Source organism: Odontesthes bonariensis, chromosome 1 (assembly GCF_027942865.1).
Source record: "Odontesthes bonariensis isolate fOdoBon6 chromosome 1, fOdoBon6.hap1, whole genome shotgun sequence".
NCBI classification, from domain to species: domain Eukaryota; kingdom Metazoa; phylum Chordata; class Actinopteri; order Atheriniformes; family Atherinopsidae; genus Odontesthes; species Odontesthes bonariensis.
Genome location: NC_134506.1, coordinates 428,581 through 441,343, shown reverse-complemented (window position 1 = coordinate 441,343; position 12,763 = coordinate 428,581). Strand labels below are relative to the sequence as shown.

Here is a 12,763-nt window from a genome sequence, read left to right as displayed (position 1 = left end):
CGAGAATTGCTACTTTGTGGTTTTGCGCATGCGCCAAGCCGATTTTCTAAGTTTCGTTTTCACGCCAAGTAGCACAAATCGACAGAACACCGGCACGGAGGAGCATAGATCCGAGCAGGGGTGCTGAAAGGCGGATTGAATTCAAACTTTATTTTCTGACTTGTAAGAAAAAAAATGCACCGGCGGCACAGCAGAGAATAAGTTACGTACTGTATTTGAGTTAGCCTACAGTATGTCTGCGCACTGCGCAGTACTGTAATTAAACTTGCATGATAATAAAATTCAGTAAATGCTGAAGCTATCCGTTTAATTTAATTTTTCTCATTTAAAAAACGATACAAATGGCATTTAGATGATATTCTGCATAAAAAAATAAGTGAAATGCCTGTACTGTAATACAAATTCGGTTTTAGTAATCAACCGCTTATAGTGTTCAAATTGGCTCTGGACCAACGTAATCACTATAAGCGGTTTCCACTGTACTAGAAAATTCAATTCAATTTTTTCAATTCATTTTTATTTACATAGCGCCAAATACAACAAATGTCATCTCAAGGCACTTAGATAATAAAGTCCAATTCAAGCCAATTGGAATTCAATTAATTGTAATCATAATTATTCATAAAATAATCCAATTCGTTCATATAGAGCCAATTCAAAAACAATTCCCTAGCTAAGGAAACCAACAGATTGCACTGAAACTTGTCTTCAGTCCAATCTCTCGGCCTGAGCGTGCCTGAGGCGACTGTGGAGAGAAACGACTCCCTTTGAACAGGAAGAAACCTCTGGCAGAACCAGACTCAGGAAGGGTGGCCATCCGCCTCCACCAGCTGGGGTTTGAGAAGACAGGAAGGGGGGGGGGGGGGAGGGGGGCGGCACTGTAACACCATTCAAAGGATAGCTGTTGGAACAGGGAAACACGACTTAATGACCACAATAATGTCACATATACATAACCCTCTGGAGTCTAAGGCCTTTTCAGAGACTTTGAGGCAGTTGTCACCACCTTGACATTTTCAAGTATTTCAACTAACTGTAAACATCTCTGCAAAAGTGACACATATGGTTGTATTCTGAAAAGCCTAACAAAAAACAATATGAGAGTAAAGTGAATGTAATACAAACAAGTTTTATTTAAATTGAGGGGAAACACAACTGTACAAAAAACAAGTTTTAGAGGTCTTCAAACAGTGCAAGAAAACACACTATAAATATATCTAGCCAAGACTTTTGAAGGTTGAACCTTGTAAACAAAAGTGTTGGCTGCATAAAAGTAAAAAGTGCAGTCAGAAATGTTTTTTTGTTTTCACACAAACTGTAAAAAAGTAATTGTAACACCAGGCAGTGTCTCTGAGAGTTGAATACTAATTAGATGGGTGTGTAACACCCCTGATTCCCCCCACCCCCCTGTCACTCTCCATGTGATAATTGTATCTCACTGGCAGGACATTGCTGCCTCCCCCCACATGCTGGCTGAATGGGGCGTGTTCTCACCTGTGAATAGCCACTCAATCACCTGGTACTTTACATGTGAATAGCGATAGGTGTGGCCGAGGAAGCTGCTGCAGTCTGAGAGTACAGAAAATCCAAAGATTTCTGTTCACTCTCTTTAAAAAGGGCCAGCTATATAATTTATTTTAATATATATATATTTGAAAACTAGAAGTTTCAAGGTTTTTAATGGTGTCACTTATATGTTTCAATGACAAAAACTCAAAGTTTTAAGCCTGGTCTTAAAAGTGGAAAGGGTGTCTGCTTCCCGGACATTTACTGGCAGCTTATTCCACAGAGAGGGGCCTGATAACTGAAGGCTCTGCCTCCCATTCTACTTTTAGAAACTCTGGGAACCTCAAGTAAACCTGCAGTTTGGGAACGAAGTGCTCTGTTAGGAAAATATCTTACAATGAGATCTTTAAGATATGATGGAGCTCGTTCATTAAGAGCTTTATATGTAAGGAGAAGAATCTTAAATTCTATTCTGAATTTAACAGGGAGCCAATGAAGAGAAGCTAAAACTGGAGAAATATGATCTCTCCTGTTAGTTCTCATCAAAACTCTGGCTGCAGCATTTTGGATCAGCTGAAGGCTTTTCAGAGAATATGTGGGACAGCCCAATAATAAAGAATTACAGTAGTCCAATCTTGAAGAGATGTGCTTTAAATCGTTGAATTTTGTTATCATACATCTTTAAATTTACTCATTTGGCATTATCTTTATCCTGAGAAGTTTTATAGGAAATAAATACATAATTTTTCAAATTTCGGAAACTTGATAGTCACGTGACCTGGTTGCAAGGCAATGTAAATTAATAGGCCAAATAAGACGTACTATTGTCACAATTTTGGGGGCCAAATTGTGACCATATTTTCCCTTGTGGACCAACTATTACACAATTTGCTGTGAGACTGGGTTGAAAATATAAGTTGACGCATATTCTTTAATGCAATCATTAGTTATATCTGTCTGCATGGCAAAATGCCAGACATGCATATTTTGGGTAGGAGGATAGTTTCATGTAAAGAAGTTGTCCGAGTCCCACTGATGCATTTATGCTTTTTTAGAAAAAGAAAAAAAATGACCAATTAATTGATTTACCTTTAATGTGTGAGTAACCACTGACTTAATATCCTTCATTTCTGTCAGTCCTTTGTTTTAGTGTGAGCACCTTATAAAAGTAGTTGCACTGATAGCAAATTAAGTCATTTGAGTGCAAAACATAGTAGTTCAAAACCAAAGAGTTGTAAGGTTATGTGTAGTTTAATTATAACAGTATAGATAAACTGACAACAACATTATTCTCCATCAATTCTAAATTGCAGTTAAAAGGTCAGATTAGATTTCAACTTTCTACAACTTGTTTTCCTTTATTTGTGCAGGTGATGAGATCCTGGAGGTTAATGGAGAGTCACTGCATGGTCTAACTCATGATGAAGCACTACAAAAATTCAAAGTAAGTCAACTAAAAACATTTTTCTTTTCAGAGCAGGGTTCCTCCATTCCTCCATGGGGGGCTACTCTCCTTTAATACAATCATCCAACACCAAAGTTTTACATGATAATCTGGTAGTCAATTTACTAAGACTGACGACAATCCACAGAGAAGAGTCCAGTGAAAGTTATTTCTGTAAATAATTTAGTTTTACTGAAGTGTTTCCTCAGGTAAAAAGAAAGGTTCAGATGTGTCACACACTGCTTTCTGTTGGGATAAAAGATTGGATCTGATAAAATCGATCCTACTTCTGCAAAGGCCTCGCATTGAGAGACTGTTGGAACTCTAGAGGACTGTCTAACATCTGGGTTAAGTTAAAAGATCAATGGTGGAAAAAAGGATTTTGGGGATCTGTAATGAGTTTTGTAAAGTGGGATGTTCTAGCGTGTCTGACGGCGTTATTGTAGATTTTGAGTTGTTCATGAAATATTTGTAAATGGACTGTCAAGTTTGAGCTCCGCCATTTCCTTTCTGCACTCCTGCATTTTCTTTTCAGCTGTTTGATTTTAGTGCCATGTTAATGATCTGTGCAGGTTTGGGGTTGTTGGATGGTGGTGGGATGGATGTCCGTGGTCTAATATGGATCAGATTTTTACTTGCCACACCACCAGTCCGGTTCTGATGGAGTCTGTTGGAAATGATGGGCAGAATGGAGAAAGAGTTCAGTGATGGAGGGCATACAGATGGGAAAGTGTGAAGGTCTGAGGTGGAGAGTGATGGTGAATGAGAAGTAATGGGCTGCTAATGCCTGTAGGGGGGGGCTGTTCGAGGAGGGAGTGAAGTGGGAGGGGACTGTAGAAGAAGAAGGTTTACGGTGACAGGAAATTGGTGAGGGGGTTTGGCAGGTAAACAGTCACGCACGTGGGGTTGTGTGGATGGTGTACTGGATATTAGCTGTGAGCAACCGGCTGCCTGAGGAGCTCGGGTGTATTTCATCACTGCTAAAAAGGGTTGGGCAGTTCCAGAACAGATTAAAATTGTCAATAAAAACCAAAGTTGTGGATCTTACATGCTGACTGAAGACCGGGCAAGGATTCTGCTAAAACACTCAGAGCCATGGATCAGATGACCAAATCAATTATTTCTAGCAGGTTGAAAAGTAAAACAGCTGCTGACAGAAAGTTTGAATAAATTCAAAATCTAAACAATATCTCTGCCACATCCTAGAGCACAGGTAAATGTTAAGTTTTATGATTGTGTATTTTTTAAATTAATGTGCTTCATGTGTATAATTGCTACATGTGAGAATCTCAGAATTCCAGATACAACCTCCTATGATATTGAAAATATGGAGCTGCACCTGAAGTTACATCGTTAAGCCATTAATCCTGAAGCATTTCATTGTATGATACTTTGGCCAAATTAATCAGGCACATTAGCACTATAACTAGCACTGTGCATCTGTGGAAGGATAAAAAGGGCGGCTGTAGCTCAGGAGGAAGAGCGGTTGCCTACCAGTCGGTGGTTTAACTACAGCTTTGATGGGCCACATGTTGATGCGCAAGACACTGAACCCCATAATGCCTACCAATGCATCCATCGGTGTGTGAATATAGTATGAAGCACTGTGTACCTCTATGGACTAAGCTGTGTGAGTGAAAGGGGGAATGTGGCATGAAGTGTTAAAGTTCTTTGAGTGGTCAGCTTGACTAGAAAAGGGCTATATAATGTCCATTTACCATTTTAAAAGTATGCATAGATTTGTACCAAGGTGCACAAGATGTCTTAATTATTCTTTGAATATTTAAATTCAAAGCATTTTAAGCATTTTTACTATCTGCATGTAGTTCTGTCATCTAGACACCACACAACTGCACAGGATTTTTTTGACTGGCATCTGCCTGTGTGTTAGTAGCAGCTAAATAAATTGGTCAATGTTTAAGACAGAGTAAATGTGTTTGAATAGAATAGAATAGAATAGAATAGAATAGCCTTTATTGTCATTATATATATACAATGCATACATTTAAGAAAAATCCGATGCCACTCCTGCTGGTGCGAATATGAAAAACATACAAAATATGTAAAAGAATTACAAATCTTCACAAAATAATAGAAAATAAAAATTAGATGAAATAAGAATAAAAAAATAAAATGAAAACAAATAATATAGGCTACAGATTAGTTTGAGAGCCCCAATTAAAATATTGTGACCAAAAACAGCAGCAGTAATAAATAGTCAGTAGTTATTGCACATAAGAGCGATTTCAGTTATTGCACATGATAAGTAGTATTGCACAAGACAGGGTTATTACACAGTTTGTGTTTAGTGAGGCATTTGTGAGTGACCGTGGTGGTTAATTGTGGTTATATCTCTGGGAAAGAAGTAGGGTTGGGTGAGTTAACTCGTTATTATCGCGTTAACTAACTTATTTAACGCCTATAAATATTTTATTATTATTATTATTATTATTATTATTATTATTATTAACTTTATTTGTTATAGAGGGACAGTGTACACTAATTGACATTTTACAAAGAAAATGTAAATGCACCCAATTATAGCCAAAAGGCTAGTTTCCATTGGTAGTCCCCCTGCCAGAAGGGGCATGGCAAAATTACCTATTAATTAAAAGAATAAATTACAGCAAAAAAGCAAGCAAAACAAAAATAAAACAATTACAATACATGTAAAAAAACAGATGTGTTACACATCTGTCTACAACCCACCCAAACCCAACACACACACCTCCACAAAAGATACACACACACACACACACACACACACACACACACACACACTCCAACAATCACACCCCTCTAATATCATACACTAATGCACATATTACACACTTCTCTGCAGCTTCCCACCTGCTGCTACCCACCCAATCGATTAACACAAAAGGAGCAAATCCTCTTGTGCAAAAAGAAATTATTAAAACAAAAACTTTAACTGAACAAAAACATCAAACTATTAAATGTGGTTTGCTGAATATCAGATCTCTCCTTTCGAAGTCTCTGTTAGTGAATGAGTTGATTTGTGATCATCATATTGATATATTTTGTCTTCCAGAAACCTGGCTGCAGCAGGAGGATCATGTTAGCATCATGTTAGCATCATGTTAGCATCATGTTAGCATTAATGAATCAACTCCCTCTGACTGTTTAAATGTTCACGTTCCTGGAACCACAGGCAGAGGAGGAGGAGTGGCAGCTATCTTCAGATCAGGGTTACTAATCAGTCCCAGACCCAAGATTAGTTTGAGCTCTTTTGAATCTCTGATTCTCAGTTTTTCCCACGCAAAGTGGAAATCCCAGAAACCTCTTGTGTTTGTTGTTGTGTATCGTCCATCTGGCCCTTATTCTGAGTTTCTGTCTGAATTCTCAGAGTTTTTATCCCAGTTAGTGCTGAGTACAGATAAAGTCATTGTAGTGGGTGACTTTAAAGCTGCAGTCTGCAACTCTTTTTCAAGCATAATGCCTGGAACTGTCCGGGGATTCTGAAAGTAGTACATTAAATACCCCAATACAAAAAAAAAATAGTTCTCTAGGTCCCCTATATGTCCCGCTAGGTCCCTCCAAAGCCAGCAGGTTTGTTTACAAAATTGCAGACCGGACCGGTAAAAGGTAACCAATCAGGTTTACGAGCTGGGCTCTGCTGCCTGTCAATCACCGATTGTGCACGCGCGATACAAGGTAGGCTCGTCCCCACGCTTATTTATCTAGACTATTGAACTTCATTACGGGCTAGTCTACTTACTGTGTCTTCCATGATCGCAAATGACAGGTGAGTTGATGAATGAGGAGTCGTGTACGCGCATCTGGTGTGCACGTAGACGTGCACGAGTTCTCATGTGTTTTGAAGGGGCGGGACAGGAAGTTGAATAACTTTTTATTTTTCGGTTAAAAAATAAGCATTTCTTGCATTTTGCGACTACAGAGGTCACCGTTTTCAACTTCAAGCGTTCTGATAGATCATGTAAACTCTTAAAATGACAAAAAGTAGGACTTTACGTATGACAACAACAAATCTTGCAGACTGCAGCTTTAATATTCATGTAGATGTTGAAAATGACAGCCTGAATATGAACTTTAATTCTATATTGGACTCTATTGGATTTTCTCAGAGTGTTCACAGACCGACTCACTGCCTTAATCACACCCTTGATCTTGTGCTGACTTATGGCATTGAGAGTGAACAGTTAACAGTGTTCCCTCATAACTCTGTCTGATCTGACCATTTTCTGATAACCTTTGAGTTTACATTACTTGACTATACAGTTTCTGAGAAGAAATTTACGTATAGAAGGTGTCTATCAGAGGATGCTGTAACCAGATTTAAAGAATTAATTCCATCATCCTTTTCTTCACTGCCATGTGCAGATATGACAGAGGACGACTACCTAAACTTTACTCCAGCAGCACTTGACTCTCTTGTTGACAGCACTATAGTTTCAATGCGTACAGCACTGGACAATGTTGCCCCTCTGAAAAGGAAGGTAATCAGTCAGAAGAGGCTGGCTCCTTGGTATAATTCACAGCTGCGTGCTTTAAAGCAGACTGCAAGAAAGCTGGAGAGACAGTGGCGTTCCTCTAATTTAGAAGTCTCAGTTAGTCTGGAAAGATAGTTTAATAATGTATAAGAAAGCCCTTCGTAAAGCTAGAACTGCTTATTATTCATCATTGATAGAAGAGAATAAGAACAATCCCAGGTTTCTCTTCAGCACTGTAGCCAGTCTGACTAAGAGTCCGAGCTCTGCTGAGCCAGGTATTCCTTTAACTCTCAGCAGTGATGATTTCATGAGCTTCTTCATCAATAAAATTGTTTCTATCAGAGAGAAGATTGATGGAGTCCTTCCCACTATTATCAGTGATGTATCATCAAGTACAGCAGCTTTAGAAGTATCTTTAGAACCTGATTTGTATTTAGACGGCTTCTGTCCAGTTGATCTCTCTGAACTAACAACAGCAATAGTCTCTTCTAAACCATCAACTTGTGTTTTAGACCCAATCCCAACCAGACTGTTCAAGGAGGTTTTCCCATTAATTGACACTTCCATATTGGATTTGATCAATCTGTCTTTGTTGACAGGATATGTACCTCAGCCTTTTAAGGTTGCTGTAATTAAACCTTTACATAAAAAACCTACTCTTGATTCAGAAGTGTTGGCTCATTATAGACCTATATCCAATCTCCCTTTTATGTCTAAAGTTCTTGAAAAAATAGTTGCAGCTCAGCTTTGTGATCATTTCCACAGAAATAATCTGTTTGAAGAGTTTCAGTCAGGATTCAGAGTGCATCATAGCACAGAAACTGCACTGCTGAAAGTTACCAATGATCTCCTCTTAGCCTCTGATAGCGGACTTGTGTCTGTGCTTGTCCTGTTGGATCTCACTGCTGCATTTGATACGGTCGATCACAGTATCTTATTACACAGACTTGAACATGTTATTGGGATTAAAGGAACTGCATTAGGCTGGTTTAAGTCATATTTATCTGATAGATTTCAGTTTGTTCTTGTAAATGAAGAATCTTCCTCACACACCAGAGTAAGTCATGGAGTTCCCCAGGGTTCTGTGCTTGGACCGATTCTTTTCACTTTATACATGCTTCCATTAGGTAACATTATTAGACAGCATGGCATAAATTTCCATTGCTATGCTGATGATACTCAGCTGTACTTATCTATGAAACCAGATGAACCCAATAGGTTGGTCAGACTACAAGCATGTCTTAAAGACATAAAAACCTGGATGACTCAGAACTGTCTGCTTCTAAATTCAGACAAAACTGAAGTCGTTATCTTTGGACCTGAGCGTTTCAGGGAGAAATTGTCTAGCTATATAGTTACTCTAGATGGTATTTCCTTGGCTTCTAGTTCTACAGTGAGGAACCTTGGAGTTATTTTTGACCAGAACTTATCATTTGACTCGCATATAAAACAGGTTTCTAGGACTGCCTTCTTTCACCTTCGTAATATTGTTAAAATCAGGAACATCTTGTCTCAGAGTGATGCAGAAAAACTAATTCATGCATTTGTTACTTCAAGATTGGACTACTGTAATTCTTTATTATTGGGCTGTCCCACATATTCTCTGAAAAGCCTTCAGCTGATCCAAAATGCTGCAGCCAGAGTTTTGATGAGAACTAACAAGAGAGATCATATTTCTCCAGTTTTAGCTTCTCTTCATTGGCTCCCTGTTAAATTCAGAATAGAATTTAAGATTCTTCTCCTTACATATAAAGCTCTTAATGACCGAGCTCCATCATATCTTAAAGATCTCATTGTAAGATATTTTCCTAACAGAGCACTTCGTTCCCAAACTGCAGGTTTACTTGAGGTTCCCAGAGTTTCTAAAAGTAGAATGGGAGGCAGAGCCTTCAGTTATCAGGCCCCTCTATTGTGGAATAAGCTGCCAGTAAATGTCCGGGAAGCAGACACCCTTTCCACTTTTAAGACCAGGCTTAAAACTTTCCTTTTTGATAAAGCTTATAGTTAGGGATGGCTCAGGTGATCCTGAAACATCCCATAGTTAAGCTGCTATAGGCCTAGACTGCTGGGGGGCCTCATCTGTCACACCTTTCCTCACTTTAGTCTCTTTATGTATATGTGACATTATTGTGGTCATTAACTCGTGTTTCCCTGTTCCAACAGATATCCTTTGAATGGTGTTACAGTGCCGCCCCCCTCCCCCTCCCCCCCTTTCTGTCTTCTCAAACCCCAGCTGGTGGAGGCGGATGGCCACCCTTCCTGAGTCTGGTTCTGCCAGAGGTTTCTTCCTGTTAAAAGGGAGTCGTTTCTCTCCACAGTCGCCTCAGGCACGCTCAGGCCGGGAGATTGGACCGAAAAACAAAAAGTTTTCAGTGCAATCTGTTGGTTTTCTTAGCTAGGAAATTGTTTTTGAATTGGCTCTATATGAACGAATTGGATTATTTTATGAATTATGATTATTATTAATTAATTGAATTCCAATTGGCTTGAATTGGACTTACTATCTAAGTGCCTTGAGATGACATTTGTTGTATTTGGCGCTATATAAATAAAAATGAATTGAATTGAATTGAATTGAATTAATGCTGACAGACATGGTTGTCTATCAGCCATTTCTTTAATTTTAATTTGAATGAACTATAAGAACTGGACTCTCTTATGTTTTGTGGGATTGTATTCCACTGACCAGCTGCTTTATAAGTGAAAACTGACTGACCAAAAGTTGATTTCTTGTAAGGCACTACACAATCACCTCTAGCAGCCCCTCTAGTAACACTGGTTACAGATTATCTAAATTGCAGTAGGCTGCAGAGTGGTGGTGGAGCTAAGCTGTGTCGGATTTTATATACAAGACAACAATTTTTAAACATAACAAGATTGTTCCAACTTAGAAGCCTATATTTGTTAAGTATTGGACAGTGATGAAAAGATCTTGGTTTTTTATCTAAAATCTTGACAGCTTGTTTATATAAAGATATTATCGGCTTTAATGTCGTGGAGTTTGCAGTGGCCCATGTTGGTAGACAGTAATTAATATGTGACATTATAAGAGAGAACATGTACATTTTTGCAGCCTCTGTTGACATATAATTTCTAAGATGCCTAAAATTTTTAAGTGTAAATTTTGTGATCCTACTCACCTTTTTAACATGTTGCTTGAAAGTCAGGTTACTGTCCAAAATAATGCCTAAATATTTATATTCATTTACAATTTGAATTTTCTGCCCTGAAATGAAAACATCAGGCTCTGTATACGATTTTTTTGTTTTAGCAAAGAACATGGCTACAGTTTTAGAAGTGTTCAGTTGTAAATGACAATTATTCAACCAATTTGAAACATTAATCATAACTTTTGTCAGCTGTACTGCAACCTCAGAATGATTTTTACCTTTAATAAAAATGACAGTATCATCTGCATACATAAGGATCTCACTGCCTTGGCACACAGATGGAAGGTCATTTGTATAAAGACTGAAAAGAATTAGACCCAAAATTGAGCCTTGGGGTACCCCTGTTACAAGATCTTTAAAGGAGGATCTTGTATTTTGTATTTTAACACATTGAGAGCGGTTTGTAAGATATGATTTAAACCAGTTAGATGTATACTGAGAAAAATTAAACTGAACAAATTTTGACTGAAGAATATTGTGATTAACTGTATCAAACGCTTTTCGTAAATCCAGAAATATCGCCCCAACCACACCCCCTCTGTCTATTAAAGACTTAACTCTTTCAATAAAATAAACAGTTGCCGTTTCTGTTGAGTGGTGTGCCCTAAATCCATGTTGCATCGGATGTAGGAGTTGGCTAGTATTTAGATGAAGAATTAGTTGGTCCGCCGCTAACTTTTCTATGACTTTGGACATAACAGGGAGAATACTTATTGGTCTATAATTTGAAACTAACTGCAGGTCATCATTCTTAACTCTTTCGGTGCCATTGACGTCTATAGACGTCAATTTAAAAAAAAACGCTGACTGCCAAAGACGTCTATAGACGTCAATTTAAAAAAAAACGCTGACTGCCAAAGACGTCTATAGACGTCAATTGCGTTTTTTAACGGAGCGGGCTGGGGGACAATCTAGCGGAGTTTGTCACTAAATCTTAGGCTTGTAAACACTAAACAGAGAATATACTGGCAAAATTACCCGCAAGGTGGCAGCAGTGCCACTTTGCACAAAAAAAGAAGAAGCGTGTTTTCTCCGTTTTTTGGGTCAAACAGCTGTTTTTGGTGAAACCAACCTATGTTCTACTGTCTATTACTAAAGGACTGAAAATGGTAGAAACAAACTTTTTTTTCCTGATGAAAGAAGAGAGTCTACTCTTTCGTTTGGTAATTTCGGTGTGTACATAGTCATAAGACACACTTCTCTGTGGGTCTTGGAAAATCAGTCAAAATACTGTAAAACACTTGGCAGTATGGGTCTCTCTGAACTGAAAATGGCTGGCAGCCAATGAGTTAAAGATAGGAACAACAACTGCAGGCTTCCAATATTGAGGGAAGCTCCCTCGACCCTGAGTCAGAGAAATATTTACAATATGCGTGATTGGTTTAATCAATGAACCTGCACACTCCCTGATCATAGCAGAGTCCATTTCATAAACATCTTTTGAAGATTTAGATTTGAGTGAATCAATCACTTTTAATACTTGCGCTTCAGAGACTCTTTCAAAATTAAAAATGGGTCCTGGTATTAGTTCCTTGATATCATATTGCTGGTGCAAGGAAAAACTGTTGGCAATGGTAGCTACCGAATCTACAAAATAATGATTTAATGCTTCAGCTACATCCATTGCCTCATTTGTTAGTGTGTCATTAATTCTCAGTTCGATCTGTTTTCTAGCATTGTTTTGTCCAGATAGTTTCTTTATTTGCTGCCATGTCATTTTAGAGTTTCCCTTATTATTAACTATTATCTCAAGGAAGTAATTTGCCTTGGCTTTTCTAAGTTCTTTTGTCATCTTATTCCTTATTGATGTAAATTTAAGCCTGTCAGTTGTCAATTTAGACTTCAGTGATGCTTTTAGGATCTGATCTCGTTCTTTCATCATTTGAAGTATACTTTCATTTATCCACGGAAGGGAAGCCCTTTTATTTTTATCTAGACATTTTTGAAAATTCTTTAATAAGTTTATGCAGTTTATCCACAAAATACTGGCTAGTAAAGTCCAGATTATCTGATTTCATTAATTCATCCCATTTTATATTCTGCACATCATTTTTAAAATCTTCCTTTTTATTCTTTGGTATCTTCATATAATCCATGCTCTGTGCAGAAACAGAGCCTTTCTTTCCATTTACTTTTCTAGCCATTAGTATCAGATTATGATCAGAGAGTCC

General features: G+C 38.1%; 1 protein-coding gene across 1 annotated transcript in view; it reads left to right on the top strand.

Moving 5' to 3' along the window:
* Positions 1–12,763, top strand: part of il16 (interleukin 16) — a 122,489-nt gene that overhangs the window by 45,283 nt on the left and 64,443 nt on the right. Inside the window, exon 6 of the mRNA XM_075487474.1 lies at positions 2,877–2,950. Coding sequence (XP_075343589.1) covers positions 2,877–2,950 — 74 coding nt within the window. The remainder of the gene's footprint in view (positions 1–2,876; positions 2,951–12,763) is intronic.